Below are 24,598 nucleotides of genomic sequence, written 5' to 3'. Positions count from 1 at the left end.
CTGAAAATAAAGATCAATGTGTTATAACAAAAAGTAACTTTTTATATGAAGTGTCAATACTATAAACAAATTACTTTTTTAGAAATATTCTCTCCCATTGGTTCCTTATATAGAATAGAAAAATAATAACATCAATAAACATTGTCTTACACCTTATTTTCTTTTTTGCCAAAATTATATATTTGACCTACAAAGGAAAAAATGCCATATTTTATCTCAGAAAGTACATTTTAAAATCAATTTCATACCTTCCTTAGAAGTAGAATAAAGTGATTCTTCCTCTGGTGTTCTTAGACAGCAATCATTAGGAACTTCCTGTTCACCATTTTTGGGAACTGTTTTCCATTTAAATAAACTTTGGTGTTTTTTATGCATATTAGGACTTGCTATCATATCACCAAGCAAAGAAGATGAACATAATTTGTTTTCTGTACCCATTTTCAAACCTTTTTTTATCCCTATTTTTACCTCCTCAACAGCATTGCTTCCTACAAAGTAATTTTCTTGCCTATTGTTGGTTTCCACAGTGCTTAGAATTTCATTTTCTTTACTAATTTCATGAAACATACGAAGTTCTTCAAGCACTAAATTAAATTTACTCTTCATTTCAAAATTGTTTGCTATTGTCAGAACGTCTGTTGATAAACACTTGGCAGTTAAGTCCTGAAAACATTCATTGTTCCCTACACTCAAATGAGTTTCAAACTGATGATTAAAACATTCTGAAGAGTCATTCTTTGGATGAAAATGCTTTGAATTAGCTAACTCACTTTCTTGAAAAATACTCTCATATTCATTTCTGTCAACTACATTACTTTGATTAATGTATTTAGTCTCTTCCATATCTAATTTAGTTATTAATGAAACTGGTTGCACAATAAACGTGTCATCCGTTGAATAAAAACTATTTTTCTCTTCTTTTTCTGTCTTAATGTCTTCATAACCTTGGCAAAAGTTTGTTAAATTTTGTGCTGTGATTTTTTCTTCCTCCTTCAAAGTTAAGTCATATTTTTTACATTCAATTTCATTTATCAAGTTCCCAAAATCTAGCACCTGAGTTACAGTCATGGGATTGGTTTGTTCACTATGCTTTTTGTCATGGCTTGCCTGTAAAGCCTGTTGCCTAGTATTGAAGAAATCTTTAAATATGTAGTTAAAATTAAAACTACTGATCTTATTATGCTTTTGCTTTCCTTCAGCATATAAATCTTGGTTCTGCACATTTACTTCATAAGTTTTTTTGTTAATATATTTCCAGTTCTGTGTAAATTGAGAACAAGACCTAACATGTGTTTTATTAGTTTTAGAGCTACAGTGAACCCAATTTTCCACACTCATGATTTGTTCAGGACAATTCTGATTCTTGTAACTAATTTCTTTTGTCAGAAAAATTTCATCAGTGTCATCAAAGTCCATTAAAAGAGGAATTTTTTCATATGTTTCAAAAATTGGAAAGTATATGTTTTTACTTGTCATACTGAAGGAATTGGTAAGTTTTTTCTTAGACTCTTCAAAAATTTGTTCACTTTTAAATATTCTTTTCTTTAACACAGATTTCATATTATTTTCTAATAGTCTTGAAAAAGTTAAAGTCCTGACTGGATCTACAGTATGATTTTCCACTGTGATATTTTTTGGATAATTCAAATACATCATCCATTTGAAAATGCATCCTTCTTCTAATTTAGAATCATTTTCAACAATTGTAAAAGAGACAAAGTCATTGCGCAAAGAAGTTATGCTGGTTTTCAATATAATATTTAAAAGGTCCAAAACATTGTTTTGTAAACATATGCTTGAAATATCATTATTTGTATTGACATTCATAGTCTCAGTTATTAGATTTTGAACATCAATTTGCTTTTTACACTTCAAAATCCCACACCAGATTAAGATATTATCTTTTTGATTTCCTGAAATACTTTCATGGAAATAAAAAATTTCTGTAATTAAATTTTCAAAACTACTGCCTAAATGAAAATCTTTTTGTGTGGTATAATATCTGAAGTGTAGCATATTATCATTTTCTCCTTTATATTTTAAGCAAAAAATTTGCTTTAAAACTTTTTGACTACCCAGTGTTTCTGTCATGAGAGGCTTAGCTTTTTCATCATGTGTTTTCATGACTTTCATATTGTGATAATTTCCTTTACTTAGATCTATTTCTAAAAATTGTTGCAAATTCAGTATTTCTCCAGCTTTTTTCATATTTTCATATTTCACCTTGTAACTATCCACAGTCCAACTATTTTCCCTATTTTTTCTCAAAATATATATAATGTTACAGTCCCAGTTTTGCAGTTTTTCCAATCTGGTAAATATATAGCTGTACAGGCCTGTTTCTGTCTCCTTGCAATTTGCATTTTCTAGTTTTATAGTGAAATTCTTTGCAGAGTCTATTGCATCAGACTTGATACTACTGTGATTATAGTAGTGTAAACTGATCAAGTCTTTTTTTCTCACACAAACACTTTGGTTGCTGAGTGACTGGTGGTTACTTTCATAACACTCAGAAAAAATATTTTCTGCATCCACAATTTTTTTATCATTCTGTAACTTTTGCTTCTTAACATCAGGTCTATTTTGGGACCAGTGAATGTTTGTGAAATCCCTAACATATGCCTCATTTTTGTCATTTTTCTTCCCTATTTCCTTTAAATAGACAGAGGACATTTTGCTATTTAAATCAGTTGGAAACTCAGGGATACTTGTTGTACTCTTATCTCTAAAATAGCTAGGTTTGGCAATTTCCATGCTGGGCTGGTTTTGAGATTTTGATATTTTTAGTGTAGATGCTGGAATGCTATTTTCTTTTTTCTTTGATGGCATAACACTACCAGCTTTACATCTGTTCTTAATATCATGAAATGTTGATTTAGTGTCCTTGTAAAAGGTAGTATCTAAAAATGGATTTTCTGTCAGTTTTATGTCATTATTGTCTTCCTGACTATTGTCGCTCTCTTGGACTAAATATTGTTTTCTATTCTCGTTTTTAATTACACGTACATCGTGTACAGAGGCGTGGGACAGCTGACCAGCCTCTGTTTCAAATATATCACTGCAATGCACATAGAAAATCTCTCTGTCATACAGCCCTGGTTCACAAGACGTTCTAGAAGCCTTCACACCAGAAGCAAAATTTTGTGAGGGTAGAGACGGCAAACAGCTATTCATCTCAATTTTGCTATTTTGGTATTCCGGATTATGTATCTGTTTCTCACTGACAGATTTCTTCGCACACGAGCCTGTGGCGTTACCAAAAATCTCCTTAGTTGAAATCATGGGCGCTTTGACGGGTCTGAGCGGCAACTCCCAGACTTTTTCCACCTCAGACAAGCAAGGCACCAAAGGCAGCCTCCACTCCACCTCATAAACACCACCCGGCTCCTCAAGACGGGGTTTCTTACTACGGGGTGGTAGGGAATCAGGGTCGTCAGCAGGTGGTAAAGGGGAGACAGGCTCCCCGAGTTCGGAAACCCGAGGGTCGCGCTGCGTGAGAGACATGACAGCGAACTGAGGGAATCTGTCACAGGTTCCAGGCAGACTCGGGTCTCAGCCGGTACCAGGCGGCTCTGAACCAACACACCCCCTCCAGCCCCGCCTCGGTCACGCCTCAGCCACGCCCCCAGGGCCCGCCCCAGGGCCACGCCCCCACCCACCCCCCTGCAGCGAGCCCCACCCACGTAGTCTCTACCTCAAAAAACACCAAGCGGCTGTGACCGTTATTTTGTCTATTTTTAGCGCCCCTTGCTATTGTTACAATTGTAGCTGATCTAAACTTCTTCTTCCCTCTGGTTAGAATTAAAGAAAAAAGTCAAAATCTTTTTTTTAATTTGTGAACGGAGACAGCTGTACTTTTTAAATTCTAAAATTCTGTTTTTTTCTCAGAAGAACGTCTCCACAGTTTCTCTGGACCCATCTTGTCCATTGAAACTGTGTAGCTTTGTAAACACCAGACCAAATCTCCCTGTGTGTGGTAAAACTTCCTAAAGTGCTCTTAATGATGCCAGTGGCGTTTAAAATCATATTCCCACTTCAGTCTTGAAGTGTTTTGAGAGAAGGCAGCACTGGTACTTAATAGTCTGAATATTTCAGGAAAAAAGTCGTGTGGAAATTATTATCCAGATAACTATCAATCTATACTTTAAGATTGTAGAAAATTTTCAATGCACTGTGGAGTTTTCTTTCCCAATGTTGTGAATACAATTACTTAAAAATTATATGTTTCAACTATTCTATTTATTGTAAGTGTAATCAGACAGTTCTGACTCACATAATAAATTTTGTAAATGTTATTTTTCTTTTTCTTCTGGTTTGAAAACAATATATTTATTCTCTTCAATCAATTCTGATTTTTGTGAATGTCATAATTCTAAAGAAAGCTATTTTCAAAATGTTTACTATTATTCTTATATACATGTTCATTAAGAAATATGTAATTACTGTTCAGTAATCAAAAGGTTCTATCCCCTTGATGATAGTATCAAAGTTGATAAGCTGTACATTCACAGATACATACATATATATAAAATCTCAGAAACTGTAAGTGTATAAATGGCAAACTATGACTGGCATACTGCTTTAGTTAATAAACTTCATCAGCCTCTTGTCTCATAAATATTCTTAGATATATTATGATTCCAATTCTAGATGTTACTTTAGCTTGTGAATTCCTCCAGAAAAATGTTTACTTAAATTTATAGAAAGCCTTACAGTATAAGCACTTCATCAACACTATAAATATAAATGTGGCAATGGTTCAGGTTATATATCAGCAAGTTCTCAAAGTGCTGTTCCTATATATCTTTAGTTGCATTGTTGTTTTTTTTTTTTTAATCTCAGATTTTCCATAATTCTACACTTCATTCAAATGCAGTCTGTGGTATGCTTTGACCAACCCATAGACTGACTTGCATAGCCAGTTCAGTTCAGTCGCTCAGTCGTGTCCAACTCTTTGCGACCCCATGAACCACAGCACACCAGGCCTCCCTGTCCATCATCAACTCCTGGAGTTCACCCAAACCTATGTCCATTGAGTCGGTGATGCCATTTAACCATCTCATCCTCTGTCGTCCCCTTCTCCTCCTGCCTTCAATCTTTCCCAGCATCAGGGTCTTTTCAAATGAGTCAGCTCTTTGCATCAGGTGGCCAAAGTATTGGAGTTTCAATTTCAACATCAGTCCTTCCAATGAACACCCAGGACTGATCTCTTTTAGGATGGACTGGTTGGATCTCCTTGCAGTCCAAGGGACTCTCAAGAGTCTTCTCCAAGGCCATAGTTCAAAAGCATTAATTCTTCGGCTCTCAGCTTTCTTTATAGTCCAACTCTCAGTGGATGTAATTGGTATAGTGACATAATATTAGAAATAAGCTTTCTATCAGTATAGTAACTGTTACAGCTTTGTGATTCTAGATAGATCTGTAACTTGGTGTTTTTTTCTTCAACTTGCTAGTTTTCCCAATAACACACTGTTTTTCAAATCTCCATCACACCATTATTTTAAAATTGCATTAAGGACTAGAATTCAAATAAAACTCAGTTTTCCATTTAATTCAACAATTGTTTGAGAACTATGTCTAAGATGCTGTTAAGTGTATAGGAATGCATGGGGTTTTTTTTTTTTTTTCTGTTTTGAAGAAATTTATAGCAATAAGGTCAGAAAAAGAAATCTTTTCTCGAACTTACTTGTTTCAACATTAATGACCACTGTCGTTTTAATCAATGTCTATTGAAACTACTATGTGCATTTTCCTTGAGTTTTAAAATGCTGTCTTGAAAATAGACTAGTTACAAGTGATAAGTGCAAAAAAAAATTGTATCTTCAACTCATTTTAATCAAAATACACATGAGACTTCTAATCTTACCTACTCTTGAAAGCCCATTTTAAATGTCCCTTTTTTCTGTATCGCTTTACCTGCCCTTCCTTTGAAAAATCCTACCTCCTTTAATAACAATAAACTGAGCTTTAAGGCCAGCACCAGTCATTCCTTTCAGCTTTGTGTCCTATTACAGTGCAGCTCTGAAGGAAAGAATGAAATAAATACCATACTGAAAATATGACACTAGTTCCTATTAAAGTCAAAAGTTCACCCAGTACCTCAGGATGCCTGAAGTCCAATGTCCTTAGCTCAGTGAAGCGGATCTTCACAACTAGATCATACCTTAACTTTTATGGCTTCATCTGTTTTTATAATTTGCCCTGTGCTGCCTACACCAGACTGTTATTTTCTTGTCTTTTCATGTATGTTTTCAATGCCCTTCTCTTTCTCCATCGGACAAATTCCTTTTCAGTGTAAAAGGGTGCTACCCAAAAGTTACCTCCACTGAGGAAGCATCTTTATTGCATCCTTGCCCTATCCAAATCCTAGGAAATATTACTTGGATCCTCATTTCTGTTCCTACAGAAGTTTATTGTCAACCATACTATAACACTTATAACTTTGTCTTAAGTTGTTTACATCCCCTCTACTAGACTTGTCAATCAGGGCAAAGATCTTTTCATTTTTACACCCCCAGTGCCACAGTTAACTTCAATTAATGAAATAAAATGTAGGAATATTGCTGTTACTATACTTTTACCATTGGGCTTCCCTGGTGGGCTCAGTGGTAAAGAATCCACCTGCCATTGCAGGAGATGCAGGTTCAATCCTTGGATCAGGAAGATCCCCTGCAGCAGGAAATGGCAACCCACTCCAGAATTCTTGCCTGGGAAATCCTATGGACAGAGGAGCCTGGTGGGGTCGCACATGAGTTGGACATGATTAAATAATTAAATAACAACAAACAACACTTTTACTAATCCAGATTCATTTAGTGGTGTCTTATGTGTATTTTAAGCTTCTGGTTTTGGTTTTGATTTTATGTGTTAAAATGGAGAGTTGATTGAGCTCATATCAACATAAAGCCAAAATCTGACTTTAAATATTGCTGGTTTTAATGTCGTTTAAGTTTCATGGTAAGACCAGATATTTGACAGGGCAGTTTTTCTCTTTTATATCTTTTAGTAAAGCATGTAAATGATGAATAAGTACACTCAACCTAAAACTTTCAGACCAACAAGTTAATCAAATATATTTTAAACACTTAATAAGAACAACTAACAAAAATATTTAAAACAAATACAGGGGTTAAAGAAGAAAATACCACCATTTACTAAAAATGTTTAAAATAAATATGGCTATAAATAACACAAAAAGCATCCTTTATAAAGTCACTAAGAAGCTCTAATTGGGAAAATATTTAAGAAAACTGTGATGCTCTGTATATCCACATATGCAATTAACCTTTCAACTGAGTGACAACAATAACTTATAAGTCTTAAATGAGACAATGTATATGCAAATACTTTGTTTTAAACTATCTCCTTATTATCCATTTTCATTAATAACATCATATCTACCCAGTCTCCTGAACTAGAAACTCTTACCATTATCCTTAATTTTTTCTCTCTCTTACAGTCTTTTCCCATCACCCAATCCCTATGTAGACATTCATCAAATCTTATTAATTCCATATTGAATATGACCCAGGAATGACTCCTCTACTCTTTATCCCTAATGCTTCTGCTTTATTTTAGACCCTCATCACCTCCTGCTGAAAATAGTAAAAAGAATGGTCTTTTTACTAGTCTCCTCTTCGACTTCCACCCACCACTATCATGAGATTTTTCTTCCTAAAATATTAATCATTTTGTTGCTTGTTTCCTAACCAAGGACTTCTCTTGACTCATTGATTCCCATAGAATAAAATACAGACTCTTTAATTTGATATGCAAAGTTCTTTGTAGTTCTCCAAACTGTTTTTTCAGCTGCTTCTTATCTTATTACACAACACAACTTGATTTCCTGCATCACTAAGCTTTTCACCATTCTTCAAAAATATAAAGCGCTTTCACAACTTCAAGTCTTGGGCATATACTGGTTCATTTGTGTAAGTACAATGTCAGGCTTTACTTAAAAGTCTTCTGAATTTCTTCCAGTTTACAGCTATGTTGTATGTTTAGATACCCACAGTTTCATCTGCTCCTCATTATTTAGTTCTGCGTATGATTTCATTAATGTACTATTATATTTTTGCATGGTTAGCTATTCAAAGATAATTTTTTTTCCTAATCCCTGACTGTTGGAAAACCAGGGTAAATGTTCTACTATTTCCAACATTCCTTTGATGGTTTAATAAATTTCAGCACCAATTAAAAGATTCTTTGCTGCTGAGATAAAAGCAAGAGTCTGCATTATTTTGAAATTCATACAATTGTAAATAACACCTTTTTTAAAAAACAATTGTGAATTCTTTTCAATTAACCTTTCACAAGAATCTTTTCAAGATTTTGAGATGGCAAAATGTCCATAATTATTTTTACCATACAAACTTATAATTACCTAGATTGCCTTCTCCTTTTGTACAATTTTTCTGCTGAGATTAGTCATTTTGTTATGGTTGGTTGCATCATAAATATTTAGCTGGGCATTGCAAATTCATAAAACTATAATTTACTTCAAAATTTGAAGGAATTACTTACATTTACATTAAATACAAAATACAGTATACATTAAAAACTACACTGAACGTAATTTTTTTATCCTGAAAGCAATATAGAATAACACTAAGGTGAGTAGGCTCTGGAGTTAAATTGTCTGTGTTTAAATCTTTGGTCTACTTCTTCTTAGTTTTGTAATCTGAGCCAATAACTTAACCTTTCTGAGACAGATCCCTGTAAATGGGAATTGTAAAGTAGTAATAGAACTTACTTCTTAGGCTATTGTGATTTAAATGAAGTACATCACATAAAGCATTTAGAAGAGAGTTGGACATGTAAATAGATATTTATTAAACATTTCTTAAGTTATGATAGTTATTACTAACATCGAACTAGCAAAGTGTTAGACTAGTTCTTACAGTTTGATGAATGTCAGCATCTCTATCCAACCCTCCATTTCAGTAATATTCTGTGGGTAGCTTAGAGTAGGCCTTGATGGAAGTATTTCTATTTAAATTGGCAAAATCAGAAACACTACAAATTAGGGAGTGTTTTTTTTAAGTTCTAGACAAGCCAGGTGTCAAACAGTTACCAGCATAGTATTGAATCAAACTCTATTTTACAATACTTCAGATACATTACTCTGTAAATCAATTCTCAGTACAGAATTGTAGCTGTGGTAAGCCAGGGAGTTTTTGTGTCTCGTCTGGCTAAAGTAGTGCATGCATGCGTGCATGTGTGTGCAATTGCTAGGTCATGTCCAACTCAGAGAGGCAATTCGACAGACTATATATTGGTACCAGGACATATTGTGAAAACTTTGTTACAACAAAACAAAACTATGTTAGTTTGTTTTCATCTCATTTGATAATTTTTATGGGTGAAGAATCCTAAATTTGCCACACACAAAAAAGTATAACTCTCTCAATATTTTAAGTTTGCCTATGGTTATATAATTTCAGAATGGCCATAGGTTCAGTTCAGAGGAAAGGAATGGATAAAAGAATGCTTCTTCTATCACTATTTAGGGCAGAACATAGTCACTGTTTACTATCAATCAATAATACTGGCAACTAAATAACATAATTTTCAAAGTACTTTAAGTGAATGTTCTCATCTGATTTGATTTAAATATCCTTCAATTTGCTGAATGAAATACCTGTTATCTGCAAGAAACTATGCCTCATACTGAAGTAAATACTATGACATATAAAATGTAATCTTTGTCTCTAACAAATACATTCCAGCCAGAAATATGCATATAAAAGGATAAAGGTGATATAAAACTAACACTACATTGCCCATTACATAGCCCAGTTAATCAAGCCATTCACAACTTTGTCCTAGACTGTTTTCTAGCCTGATCTCCAACTAATACATTCCCTTCTCCCACGCCTCTCACACTCTGCCTCACCAAGTTGCTTTCGATTCCCCAAACACTCATGTTTTCTTGTTACTCAGTTCTCAAGACATTTATTGAGTATTATGTTCCAGGCTTCCCTGATGGCTCAGTTGGTAGAGTCCGCCTGCAATGTGGGAGACCCAGGTTCAATCCGTGGGTGAAAGATCCCCTGGAGAAGGAAATGGCAACCCACTCCAGTATTCTTGCCTGGAGAATTCCATGGACAGAAGAGTCTGGTGGGCTGCAATCCATGGGGTCACAAAGAGTCAGACACAACTGAATGACTAACACTTCCACTTTCATGTGCCAGGAACTGTGTTAGGTATTAGATATTCAAAATCAAGACGGTCTTTTTTTAAGGGGTTTACAATATAATAGGAGAAACAGGCATATAAAGTATGCAGACATATAACAGTATAAGTGCTACAATAGAGGAATACCCAAGCACTGAAGAGGCAAGACAAAATCTAGTCTGGAAGTTTAGGGAAGATACCTAGCAAGAAATGATGCCCAAAAGCTCATTCTTAAAGGATACATTAATTCATTCCATGCTTAGGAGCCTATAATTTTTTGTAAAATACCTTTGTTTCTCTTCTCCATACTAACCAGTTTTTATCTATATCCCCATTATTTCAGACATCTATTGTAACACTTATAAAATTACATAATGTTATATACTATCTCCTCTACTAAATTATTAGCTCCTTGACACTTAAAACAGTTACTTTGTTTACCTTTGTATTTCTAGTGTATAGCATGGGTCTTACCACATAATAGATAATAATAATTTTTAATTGTTGGATTGACTATATACCAATTGAGTAATATTAGCACTATTAAGAAATTGATCGTTGTTATTGTTTAGTCACTAAGGCATGTCTAACTCTTTGCAAACCCATGGAGGGCAGCATGCTAGGCTTCCCTGTCCTTCTCTGTCTCCTGGAGTGTGCTCAAACTCATGTCCATTGAGTCAGTGATGCCATCCAATCATCTCATTCTCTGTGGAATTCAGTGAAGAATGAAGTAAGTTTTAGATAGGAAGGTGAGAAATCTTTACAGAGGAGAGAAATTGAACTGGGTCTTGAAAAAACAGGATCTAGACAGCCTCAGGAGAGTCGTTTCAACTAGAAAACAAAAAGGATCTAAGATAAAAAAAAAAAAAAAAAAATAGAACTCTGCTTTCACAGAAATAAAGGAAGTGTAGAAATAGCTCTAACATTGGACTGAGAGAAATAAGGATTAACTAATTAGGAAAGGAGTCTGCCTATAGAAAGGACATAAAATAACTACAGTCTGAAAGAAATAAAGTGATATTTTTTAAAACCAAATCTACATAGAGACTATAATATAGTAACATATCTATTGTGAATGTATCAATAATATATGCCCCAGAATTCCTAATTATAATGAATGAGTTGAGCACACTCTTCATAACTGAACCCCGCACATTCTATACATTAGTGGATCTTATCAGAGAAGAGTTAATGATAGAAAAATGTGACCCAGGCTATGACTCTCTTGAGGAGGTTTTTGAGGGAGTCTTGAAAAAAGACAGCCAAGAATCATAGAAAGTAGAAAGGAAATGTAACTTTAGGACAGGCAGAGAGGCAATTAGTTGCCCATTGTAGTGTGTTGTCACACAATTCTATTAAACAGCAACTCTTTCCTTAATTTTTAAAAGTTTCTCATAGATAGCTATGCCCTATGAGAAACAAAGTAGCACAAGAATACATATTCAGTTTCATAAAGTTATCTGACACATATTCATTATATACATAATATTTGTTATATATAGTACTTAATCATGAATAGATTAGGGTTAGAAGTGTCACGTGTTTTGCAGTTTTCCTGAGGCCAGACATGCTAATCACTCACTTGAAAAGTGAAAGCGAAAGTCGCACCGTCGTGTCCTGCTCAGTCCAGGGAATTCTCCTGTCCAGGATACTGGAGTGGGAAGCTGCTCCCTTCTCCAGGGAATCTGTCCAACCCAGGGATCAAACCCGGGTCTCCCACATTGCAGGTGGATTCTTTACTGACTGAACTACCAGGGAAGCCCCCATATGTAACTGTAGTAATCACTCACTTACTACAGTTATATATCAACTTCCAAAAGCTAAACCCATGCTATCTGGAGACCACTCAGAGGGACTCTAGAGGTGACTCTTAAAAGTTATCTAGTTCAGATCTTGAACAATAACCTGGAAAAACATATATATATAACAATGCCATCTTTCAGAAAATAGAGAAACAGGACAGAGGCTGGGCTTGGTATATATTGGGTAGCTAAGCAAAGACAGAACCACAACCATCATGGTTGGTATGAAGATCCTTTTTCTCATATGAGAAAAACTAATAGGTGAGAAGGAGAAGCAGAAGCACTGTGACCATACATTTCCAAGCTCTCCTAATTAGAATATAAAGGGAAAACATGTATGTTCTCCATTATAAAAATAATATAAAGAATCAAAGGATTAAAAATAGAATTTTAGTTTAATATGATCTATGACTATCCATGTTTTGTAGTAATTTAATCTTCAATAATACTACATAAAAAGGCATAGAGGTTTTCTTTGTTTTTTGCTTATAATATCTCTGCTGGATGAAAACACCAAAAAAAAAAAAAACCCTCATTTCAATTCAAACAATATTTAGTACACGATATGTACTCAATGGGCTTCCCAGGTGACACTAGTGGTAAAGAACCCACCTGTCAATGCAGGAGACATAAGAGACACAGGTTCAATCCCTGGGTCAGGAAGATACCCCTGGAGGAGGGCATGGCAACCCACTCCAGTATTCTTGCCTGGAGAACCCCATGGACAGAGGAGCCTGGTGGGCTACAGTCCATAGAGTCTCACAGAGTCAGACATGACTGAAGCGACTTAGCAGACATGAATGCCTGTGCTCAACGCTGTATTAGATGCCATCCTCTTCTGAAAAGTACAGACTTATATATGTGTCTCACTGTTGAATAGCCTTCTGCTTGCACAGTAGTGTAATAGCTGCATCATCTTTTCCACTTTTACTCTCCAAACTCCTCTCTGATAAAATAATTTTTTCAAAAAGGCAATATTTTAACTTATGCAGGCCACTGAAGAAAAAAACCTTTTCTATTGGATTTTATTTATCAACTAATTATCTCAAACTATAATTATCCATCTTTGAAGTATTGATACAAGGTCAAACTTTGTCAGGAACCACAAAATATTTAAATAGAGTTAAGAGATCAGAAGTGGGAATTCTTACACCGTAAAGCAATAGTAGAACCCAACAGGAAGAAGGAAGACTCCTCTTCTTTCCTGGCAACAAATTGGCCAATGAAAAGCGATGGGCTCTTCTTACTGTAGTCCTCCCAACTTTCCCCCTCTGTAAAAAAAGTTCTCCTTCCCTTGCTTGTGCAAGCACTTGCATGTGGCTTGCCACGGCTGCAGACCTCGACTGTAATTCTCTGCAGAACTTGAATAAACCCATCTTTGCTGGAGAAATAACTGGCAGTCTATTTGTCTTAGATCAAAAAGTGTTACCTACATATAGACAATCACCCACAAAACATTGAGATGCATGATGTTTCCCTTAGAAACTCTAAAAGGAAAAACCATTTAAACTTTTACAAAGGCCTTGAAAAGCCATGATTAGGTCCAAGGAACACTTAGTGGGGAAAAATAATCTAGCACAACCTTCATTTGTCAGTAGCAAGGAGAAGAGAAAGGAAGGGGGAGGGGAGGAAGAGATGTCAACATAAAGAAGAATATAAAAATTTTCTTGGCTTACAAATGATTACACTGGTTGCCAAAAGATGGTTTGGTTCTAGTGTCTAATGCCAATTGCAAACACTGTTGCCCAGTCAAATAAATCTAGAAACTCCCATTTGTCAAATATAGAGTCCTCTTTTTTTCATAAATTCAATCACATGGCATCATGGAAATTAATTCAAGCATTAAATCACTTCTTGTTTAAACTCCTCTATAATATATCTCACTACGCATGGTACAAACCTATATAGAATAATAAATATAATCACCTGATGGGAGATGTTTTCTCTTTAAAATCAGTATAAAAACAACTGCTTTTCATTGTTTAGAGTTCTATAAACAGGAAATTATGTATCATACTTACAATACCAATTATGAAACAGAATCATTAATAAGTTGTAAAAATAATCTTTCCAATTATCAGAATTCTAAACTGAATTTTAAATCTTCTAAGTAGTAAAATCTACAGTAAAACAACACACTGAAAATGAATACTAAAGAGACAGGAAATTAATCCACCAAATAATTACTAAGCTCTACTATGAAGCAAGAACTTGGCAGTTTGAGTGAATTAAAGTAGAAATATAAGACACAGATTCTGTACTAAGGAGCTTTAAAATACAGTTGGATATTAAAATCTAAAAGGAAAACTATGTGTCTTGGTGATATTTCATTGATTGTTCCAAGCATCTTATGTCCAATAGAAACTGAAAAGAAATAACTATCAGTTTGGAATAGACAATCAGGGAAGTCATCACAATACTTGAATAAGACCTTGAAGAATAAGTAGGAAATGTTACTGCTATTCAAAGCATGCCCTGTACTCTGATTCTTTGGTAGAAACTTGCCAATCCATTCTAAAATTCCTCACTTGGGGCACAAATTGGTGAGTCGGGAAATATTTGTTTGAGAAGATCTTGCCCTGCTCAGGCTCATTTAAAAGATGCTATGGTGGGCCCTTGGTATCTACTGGTTCCATGTGTACGGCTTCAACCAACCAAGGATTGAGAATATTGGAGCAGAAATTCCAGAGAATTCCAAAAAGCTGAACAGGCAACTACTTACATAGCACTTAGGTTTACAACTATTTACCAAGATCCCCTGGAGGTGGGAATGGCAACCCACTCCAGTACTCTTCCTGAAGAACTCCATGAACAGAGGAGCCTGGAGAGCTATAGTCCATGAGGTCACAAAGAGTCAGACATGACTGAGCGACTAACCCTTTTAATTTCACACAGCATTTACATTGTATTTACAAGTATTTGCACAGTATTTACGTTACATTCAGTAATAAAAGTAATCTAGAGACAATTTAAAGTATACGGGAAGATATGCATAAGTTATATATAAGCTATTTTATATAAGAGACTTGAGCATCCATAAATTTCAATAGCAATGGGGTCCTAGAACTAGTCCCCTGTAGATACCAAGACAACTGTTGTTGTTCATTCACTAAGTCATGTCTGACTTTTTGTGACCTGATGGAAAACTGTATTCTATTCTAATTCCAGATCTAGGATCTGATCAGAAATTACTACCACAACCTGTTACTTGCCCCAGCTCTGATTCACCTCACAGCAGAGCATCACCATAACTACCAAAGAGGACAATTTTCTTCTCTCTGAAGGAAAAATACTTGGTCATAAATTTGAAGAGATTCATCTTTGTCATATTTCCACTCATTCACACTGTTTTTTAATAAAATGCATCACCAAGGAAGAATGTGATCCTTTCTATGGGAGAAGGAGGAAAGAAATATTCAGAGAAATAAGAAGAAAGCATACTCACCTAATAGCAACAAGGACATTTTGTCTTAACTGCCTTAATGTTCCTGAATAAGGCTTTCTTAATTTGTTTCAAGGTGACCCTTCAAGTTATATTAACATCTGCTGGAGAGATACAGGACTGCTCAGATGGACACTGGTAGCTTCCCAAAGACATAAATAGAGCTGGGTTACTGTATTCTTTCCTCCTGGCCCAAGTAACAAATTGTTTGCACAGCTTTTAGGACAGAAAGAGTACAAGCATAAATAGTATCATTAATGGTTCATTCTCTAAGATTAATAGATTTATTAACTTCTAGGGAGAAAGAGCTTCAATCTATTTAGAAGTATTTGGGAAGGTCTATTGTAAAAATGCACGCTGAATTTATTAAAATCGAAGAGTAAATTTTAGCTTTTTCAAACCTGACCCTCATCCATTGAATTCAAATTACTTTCAAAATGGCCATGATCTCAAGCCTCAATCACTTATTTTTCAAGTAGTACAATGATGTATGAACATTTTAATGTTTCCAGGTAGCAGGATTTTAATAGAATGTGGTCTTTATAGATTTAATCTCTAGACCGTATCTATTTATGAATGACCCTGAAGGTTATAACGACAGTAATATGTCATTTGCTAAAACTCAAATATAAATCTTATACAACTAGGAAGCTGGTAGTTGTAACTGATAACTAAATTGGTATTAAATCTGATCAAATGACCACCTAATGTCTGCATCTAAATATAGCTGTGTTGTTCTTATTTATTATCTCACTTAATATTCTATAAATAAGCAATATAGCTTACTTGACCAACAAAGCAATTTTATCCTAGAGTGATATTCATATAATAGGGAATCAGGAAGGCTTTAGAACATATCCTTCAGGAAAGTCAAAGGTCTATAATATATTAAATAAGCAATATAATTAGTCTGCTATTTAGTCTTATTTTTTATTCAATCCAAAATCAACATGCTTGAGCTTCCAAAACTATATTATAATCTATACTACCGGAACCAAAAAGGTCAATGAATTTTGCTCTAAAAATAGTCTTTTTAAAAAGATATTATACTGGTAAAGTGTTATTTATGTAAGTCTAAGTTCAAAATGTTTAACACTACAGTATTATTAATACTTAATTTTATTAGAACATCTAAACTAGCCCAAGAAATCTTAAACCCACTTGTATTACATCTAGTAGGGGTGCTGTGATCACTGTCCCAATCCAGTTTTCACAAGCAACAGCATGCAAGTTCTCTAAGGAAATTATTTTAAATGAACTCAAAACCATGAATTTAATTTGCTTTACAATTGGAAGAAATTGGCTCAATATTATCTTAGATGTAAATTAGCACTGTTAGCTTACTATCTGGAATTTTGTAGATGCCCAATATCTTGAATTTTTGAACTATAGAGTTCTACTTTTTTAAATGAGTAAATCAAGTCATGAGGGAAACTTAGCTGATTTTCCCAATACCATATCTAATAAGTAGCAAAGATGGCTCTTGAATCAAAATCTCTTAGTTCAAAATCCAGTGATTTTCATATAAGAAAGAGGGGGAAAGAGAAATGTCTATTTGTAGAAAAGAAAATTTTATCTTTCTATCATCTCAATGCCAGAATATTCTTACTGTAGACCTATCTGCTTAATGTAGTTATCCTCTATATTGAGACTCAGACAGTAAAGCGTCTGCCTACAGTGCAGGAGACCCGGGTTTGATCACCGGGTTGGGAAGGTCCCCTGGAAAAGGAAATGGCAACCCACTCCAGTATTCTTGCCTGGAGAATCCCATGGATGGAGGAACCTGGTAGGCTACATTCCATGGGGTCGAAAAGAGTCGGACATGACTGAGCGACTTCACTTTCACTTTCATCCTCTATATTAATTCCTAGGACTGCTGTAACACGATACAACAGATTGGGTGGCTTAGACACAAAATTTTATTCTTTCACAGATTAACAGAAATCTTTCAGGCAAAAGAAAGAAGAGTTTCTCAAGAAGAGAGAAGGAATAAATGCAAAAGTACAAACAAGTACTGCTCCACAGTATGACAGAACAGAGAAGCCTGAAAAGATGTAGCGGGAGGTGAGGCTGAAGGGGTATGCAAGAGCTAGAAAATAAAGGGGTTTGTATGCTGTGCCCTTTTCTTTTTACTATATAAAATGAGAAACCACTTAATGGTTTTATTCAAAACAGTGATGTGATTTTATTTGAGTTTTTTTCAATAGTTATGAGAAGGAAATATATGATGCTTGGATGATGAAAGGGTCCAAAAAGGATGATAAAAGGATTAACTAATACAGTGTCAGTGAGGAATAAGTTTGAGAGACTTTCAAAACATGGAACTTTTAGGACTTAAGTGATGAATTGACGGGGAATGAGAAAGATGGGGGAGCTGAAGGTGCTACCCCTTATAGGACTGGGCTGATAGAAGGTACCTTCAAAGTTGTAGGGGCATAGGGAGGTTGGTGGAGGTAGTGAGGGGCCAGAGAGGTAAGTGTTTTGTACATGTTGAACCTGAAGTATCTGTAAGAAATTCATATGAAGGTGTTCTGTAGGCAATCATAAATGATGAACTAGAGAGTATTGTCTGGGTTTAAGACCATCAGTTGTTCTTCTTTCTGTTTTTGAACACTTCCTATTTAGTATGGTAAAATGAACTTAAGGAAGAAATACAGTAAGGGCTGCAAAAAAATGGAGGAGCCTTCTGTTTCTCTTCCTCAGGCTGTAGAAAAAAGGTAGTAATGCTGGGAAAGGCAGTCTTTATCTAAACCTGTTTCCTTCCTGCCTCCTGCTTACCCCTCTGAAAAAACCCAGATGCTCTGTGATTAAGGTTGCCACGTAGTGGAAGATTCTGAATACATGACTTAGGATTTGACATTTCCTCAGGAGGAAACTGGAGATTATTGAAGAGAAATAAGATGATCACAATATTTACTATATTTATCTTGCAAAGGAATATTAGGTGGATAAAAATATAGTAATTTATAGAGGGAGAATCATAATATTATTTGGAATGGGGTAAAGAATAAAGAAGAATGAAGGCCAACTGAAGAAGGTATCTGGAGATGCTACTAACACATGTGTTGCCTCAGTTTCCTCCTCATCTGTAAAATGGGTTTTCAGTTCAGTTCACTTCAGTTGCTCAGTTATGTCCAACTCTTTGTGACCCCATGGACTGAAGCACGCCAGGCCTCCCTGTCCATCACCAACACCCAGAGTTTCCTCAAACTCATGTTCACTGAGTCAGTGATGCCATCCAACCATCTCATCCTCTGTCTTCTTCTCCTCCCACCTTCAATCTTTCCCAGAAACAGGATCTTTTCCAGTGAGTCAGTTCTTCGCATGAGGTGGCCAAAGTCAATACTTTGAGTTTGAGTCAATACAGTTGAGTTTCAGCTTCAGCATCAGTCCCTCCAATGAACACCCAGGACTGATCTCCTTTAGGATGGACTGATTGGATCTCCTTGCAGTCCAAGGGACTCTCAGGAGTCTTCTTCAACACCATAGTTCAAAAGCATCAATTCCTCGGTGTTCAGCTTTCTTTATAGTTCAACTCTCACATCCATACATGACTGCTAGAAAAACCATAGCCTTGACTAGACAGACCTTTGTTGGTAAAATAATGTCTCTACTTTTTAATATGCTGTCTAGGTTGGTCATAACTTTTCTTCCAAGAAGCAAGGGTCTTTTAATTTCATGGCTGAAGTCACTATCTGCAGTGATTTTGAAGCCCAAAAAAATAAAGTCTCTCACTGTTTCCATTGTTTTCCCATCTATTTGCCATGAAGTGATGGGACAAAGATGCCATGATCTTAGTTTTCTGAATGTGGAGTTTTAAGCCAACTTTTTCACTCTCTTTCACTTTCAAGAGGCTTTTTTTTAATTCTTCATTTTTTGCCATAAGCGTGGTGTCATCTGCATATCTGAGGTTATTGATATTTCTCCCAGCAATCTTGATTCCAGCTTGTGCTTCATCCAGTCCAGCATTTCTCATGATGTACTCTGAATACAAGTCATATAAGCAGGGTGACAATATATATCCTTGACATACTCCATTCCCAGTTTGGAACCAGTTGGTTGTTCCATGTCCAGTTCTTTTTTTTTTTTTTCTCATGTCCAGTTCTAACCGCTGCTTCTTGACTTGCATACAGATTTCTCAGGAGGCAGGTCAGGTGGTCTGATATTCCCATCTCTTGAAGAATTTTCCACAGTTTGTTGTGATCCACACAGTCAAAGGCTTTGGCATAGTCAATAAAGTAGAAATAGATGTTTTTCTGGAACTCTCTTGCTTTTTGGTGATCCAGCGGATGTTGGCAATTTGATCTCTGTTTCCTCTGCCTTTTCTAAATCCAGCTTGAGTATCTAGAACTTCATGGTTTATGTACTATTGAAGCCTGGCTTGGAGAATTTTGAGCATTACATTGATAGCGTGTTAGATGAGTGCAATTGTGCAGTAGTTCGAGCATTCTTTGGCATTGCCTTTCTTTGGGATTGAAATGAAAACTGACTTTTTCCAGTCCTGTGGCCACTGCTGAGTTTTCCAAATTTGTTGGCATATTGAGTGTAGCACGTTCACAGCATCATCTTTTAGGATTTGAAAATAGGTTTTAATAGCACCTATCTCACAGGTAAATAGCTTTGTTACTAAATACAGTGTTGCATATAAAGTGCTGAGCACACTGCCTGACACAAAGTAGGTGCTCAATAGGTGTTTGATAAACGAATGATGAATGAGATCAAAAGAAATTCAGCCTGCATGCATTACTGAACACAATCATGGGTTACTCAAGCATTTTCTTTCTTCTAAACAATCAAAACAATCCACTCACCTAGAGACTATGGTACAAGTGCTAAATCTACATTCTGAAAAAAACGGTCATCATTGGTCACTCTTTCTCTTCTTGAACCTTCTCAGGATGGTAACATGAACTTTAGAGGGGGAATATGATAAGAACACAAAAAACTGAGAGTGCCAACTGTTTCTTTCCTCCTTCAGACAGTAGGTAAAAATGTAAACTTCACTGTGAAAATCCTTTGGTAAAGAATGTGGGTTTGCTTCTGGTGGTTGTCTCAGAAGGGATGCAGAATTCATTATATTTATTTTTCCCTTAGGTTTCTTTGTTGTGTTCAAGTAAAAAATTCAAAGGAACTATAGTAAGGAAAATAAAGATTGAAGGGAAAAACAAATCATTAAGATCTGCTTCAGGTAAGAAGTGCTTTTGAAGATCTTTCAGGATCAGATGGTATCCAAAGTACAAAAGTTCCAGAACATTAATCCACAATAATATTTGTAGTGGCTAGTCACACAACTAAAAAAGTGTACAGCCTAGCAAACAGGACTACCTAAAAAGCCACTAAAGAAAAGGAATATAAGTCATATATAGTCTAATTCTGCTATCATCATTGCTTTTGTGTTGTCACTAAAAGTGAATTTTTCCAGCTTAAGTGCACCACTATGAATCCACAGGTTAGGCCCAAATGTAGAATACATGGAATGAATGGAAAAGAATGGAATAAAGCATTTTATATTCTTAAGGCTGAAGATCACCTGCACTTGCTAAAACTAGTTCTAACACTCCAAGAAACTTCTGGAAACTCAAAACGTTGACAATAATTCACATAGCAGGGACTTAAATTTTCATTGCAGATTGTTCAAATTTTAAGGGGAATTGGTGACACAGCAAAGAATGATCTTTCTGAATTTAGATTCGATCATGGATTACAGAGACAAATCAGTACTGGGATGGGTGAAATGACCAACTGAGTCCATTAAAAAAGTAGGGCTTTTAATTCGTCTTCTATATAGGAAGGCATAGAACACTCCCTCTAATTGCATAGGAATTATTTCTTCAGGGAGTAATCTTATATTTTTCCACCAATTTTAGGGGGGGAAAAAGCATGTAGAAGGAGTATAGACGTAAAGAGTGAAACACTTTATGTATCAGAAAAACTACTGTACAGTTTTATTGTAGGTGATAGCTTTCTGTTTTTCTTTAGGGAAGTTATTTTGTTGGTCTATCATATATTTTTTAAAATACTATTAAAAAATCAGGATGTGTGTGTGCTCAGTTGCTCAGTCGTGCCCAACTGTGCAACCCCATGGACTGTATGTAGCCTGCCAGGTTCCTCTATCCATTGGATTTTCCAAGCAAGAATACTGGGGTGGATTGCCATTTCCTAAACATAATTATTTTACATAATATCTTCCCTCTGTAAGGATTAATACCCTTAGGTTTTTTAAATAAAGACACTTCACCATACCAAAAAAAAAATTACTATCACTATTCTTTATGAATTTAAATGAGTATAAATTCATTTTTCCAATTCCTGCCTCTTTTCATTTTCTAATGTCATCTTCTGAACACTTTTTCTTCCAATTTCCTAAATGCGCCCATGCCTTCAGTTCCGCCCTTCTTGGCTCATATATTTTATACAGAGCATGTCCGATAAATAATATTACCATGAGCTGAGATCTGTTATATCACTGGCAATTTGCACTTTTACTGCCATTCTCAGTTTTCAGTTTGTCTATGTCACAAATAAAGTGGATGGAAATATTAAATCAATTTACTAAGTATTAAATCAGTTATGTACACCTGAACATCGTTCTTAGTTTTGTTTATTTTGTTTGAATCTCGGAAGGAGAGAGGCAAAAGTAAAGTTACTTCAGAAAAGAATGCTATTTGCAACTGAGGAAGGGAAAAATGGCTTCTCAGGGGGTTCCAGGCAAGTGAGCGTTCTACCAGGTCCTCCAGAAAAAAACAAACAAACAATTCTCTCCTTAAAGTACCTTCCTCCCTCCCTTCCCCCAGCCCCTATTTACACAGCCCCCCCGCCCCGCCCAAACCTCCGGGCTTCCCAGGTGGCGCTAGTGGTAAAGAACACTCCTGCTAATGCAGGAGACTTCAGAGATGGGGGCTCGATCCCTAGGTCGGGAATATCCCCTGGAGGAGGGCATGGCAACCCACTCCAGTATTCTTGCCCAGAGAATCCCCATGGGCAGAGGAGCCTGGCGGGCTCCAGTCCATGGGGTCGCAAAGAGTCCGACAAGACTGAAGCGACTTAGCACTTCCCAGACCTCCAGGATGTGAAAGCTGACACCGCGATCCGCAGTGTCGGGGACTTGCCTTCAAGTAATAGGGCAACTGCTACAGCCGACGGCATTCTCCGCTCATCACGGCGCAGCATCCCAGTACCTCTGTCCCAGGGCCGCGCATCTCTGCTCTCTGTGATCACAAGTGTAAATGACCAAAGAAAGAAGGAAACACAGGGCTCCCGAATTTAGTGTTCTTACCACACCCCTTTTTTAGAGTTCACTCTACCATCCTATAGAAGGGAATTGCTTTCTGTAATTCAAGTGATAATATTCCTTCGATGTTTTTAGAATCATCTTTCCTATGTGACTACATGTGACTTAGTGTTACATATATAAAAGGCATCACACAAAACATTTTAACAACAAACACTAAAATGATAAAGGTACACAATAACTGAGGATTAAAAAAGATATCGCCAAACAACGCCTCAGTGCAAACAGAACAAAATCTGCTTGCCCAATGAGACAAAGCAGCTTCACAAAAGCGCACGCTTCTAAATCAAATCTCCCCTACAAGAGAACACGGTTTAAAGTCTCAGTGTTCACTTTACCCTACACACAAGTTGTCCGTAAGTCATCTAAAACCTAACACAGCCACGAAAGAGACCTCCAGGGGAAATGAATAGGTACATCTCTCCGAAGAAATGGCATCATGACCCCTTCGGTTGATGCAGATTGCAGTGCGGAGACTGTTCTCGAGAGAGAAATCAGAGAGCACAGCGTAAAATGTTTGAGTAGGGAAACCGACACAAGACGAGGAATCACTTTGAAAGCTTTTGGAGGTTGTGTCCCTGGCCAACCAAAGCGACTCATCTGGATCTGACTTTTGCCCCCAACCCATCCGGAGAAGCAGAAAGAATCCGACCCGGCGAGCCCCGCTGCGCAGTGCGCATTGCGTCCCCGGAGCGCAGGGCTGGCGCCCGCCAGATCCACAACCTGCTCGGCTGCCGCAACGCGCCGGAGCGGCGCGCCCTGCTCCGCGCCAATCCACGCTCCGGGTTTCCGCGGTCTCCGCCGCCGCGCGGAAGAGCCCCGCGGGGAGGGCGCTTCGGCGAGCCTAGTCCAGGGAGTCCCGGGAGCGCTCCTCTGCTCTGCGCCGCCTGCCCGGGGCATCCGGCCCAGCAGAGCGCGTTCCTGAGCTCTGGGCTGGCCAGGTTGGCTTTGAGCTTGAGGCGCCGGCTTAGATGTCACCACATGGGGCCCTCACCCACCACTGGCCTTCCAAAACCAGAGGCTTGCTCCTGAGGGGTTTCACTTGATCTTTGCTTAAGTAGTCTCAAGGTCTTCCAAGCTGGGCGCCCCCTACTAGCAGTCAGGAGTAAGCACTCTCCTAGCAATGGAGATTTGTCTATCTCCAGCTCTTTTGCCCAAAGAGATACTCTTGGTGTCCTCAGAACCGAAAGGTTAACTGCAGGTTAAAAAAAAAAAAAAAAGTTGCTGTACCGCAAAGTGAATCAGCTTCCTGGATGTGATAAGGTGTTTGAAGGCACTTTGCAAGCTGTAAAATTCTCTGCTTAAGAAGAAAGTCCATCTTCACTGTGTAACAAACAGTATCTTTGTTACCCCATGGACTGTATAGCCCACCAGGCTTCTCTGTCCATGGAAACTTCCAAGCAAGAGTACTGTAATGGGTTGCCATTTCCTCTTCCCAGGGATCTTCCCCACCCAGGGATTAAACCTTCCTCTCTTGCAATGGCAGATGGGTTCTTTACTACTGAGCCATTGAGGAAATCCCCATCTTCACTGCCCCTCCAGCATTTCCCTCTCTTGAAAACTCCCATCTGAATGAAAACCTCAGAGGGATTTTGTTTGCTGTCTTTACCCCCAAGGCATTGAAAAATGCCTCAAGTCAGTGGGCAGGTGGTCAATGAATAATTGTTAAATAAGCAAAAGTACCGGAGAAGGCAATGGCAACCCACTCCAGTATTCTTGCCTGGAAAATCCCATGGACGGAGGAGCCTGGTAGGCTGCAGTCCGTGGGATCTTGAAGAGTCGGACACGACTCACTTTCACTTTTCACTTTCATGCATTGGAGAAGGAAATGGCAACCCACTCCAGTACTCTTGCCTGGAGAATCCCAGGGACCGGGGAACCTGGTGG

At 37.0% G+C, this 24,598-nt stretch overlaps 1 protein-coding gene across 4 annotated transcripts in view; it reads right to left on the bottom strand.

The window, feature by feature from the left end:
• RAD51AP2 (RAD51 associated protein 2) overlaps positions 1–23,728 on the bottom strand; it is a 29,770-nt gene extending 6,042 nt beyond the window's left edge. For 2 of the 4 annotated variants that reach the window (XM_043470500.1, XM_043470499.1), the window contains exon 1: positions 23,364–23,728. In XM_043470500.1, coding sequence (XP_043326435.1) covers positions 23,364–23,391 — 28 coding nt within the window. In that variant the 5' untranslated portion in view covers positions 23,392–23,728. Of the gene's footprint in view, positions 1–248; positions 3,505–22,529; positions 22,620–23,363 lie in introns of those variants that run through there. The other 2 variants (XM_043470498.1, XM_043470497.1) reach the window with 2 other exon arrangements.
• Between the last annotated feature and the right edge of the window lie 870 nt (positions 23,729–24,598).

This window comes from Cervus canadensis, chromosome 5 (assembly GCF_019320065.1).
Source record: "Cervus canadensis isolate Bull #8, Minnesota chromosome 5, ASM1932006v1, whole genome shotgun sequence".
Lineage (NCBI taxonomy): Eukaryota > Metazoa > Chordata > Mammalia > Artiodactyla > Cervidae > Cervus > Cervus canadensis.
Note: the sequence above shows the minus strand (reverse complement) of the source record. Positions and strands in the feature narration are given on the sequence as shown.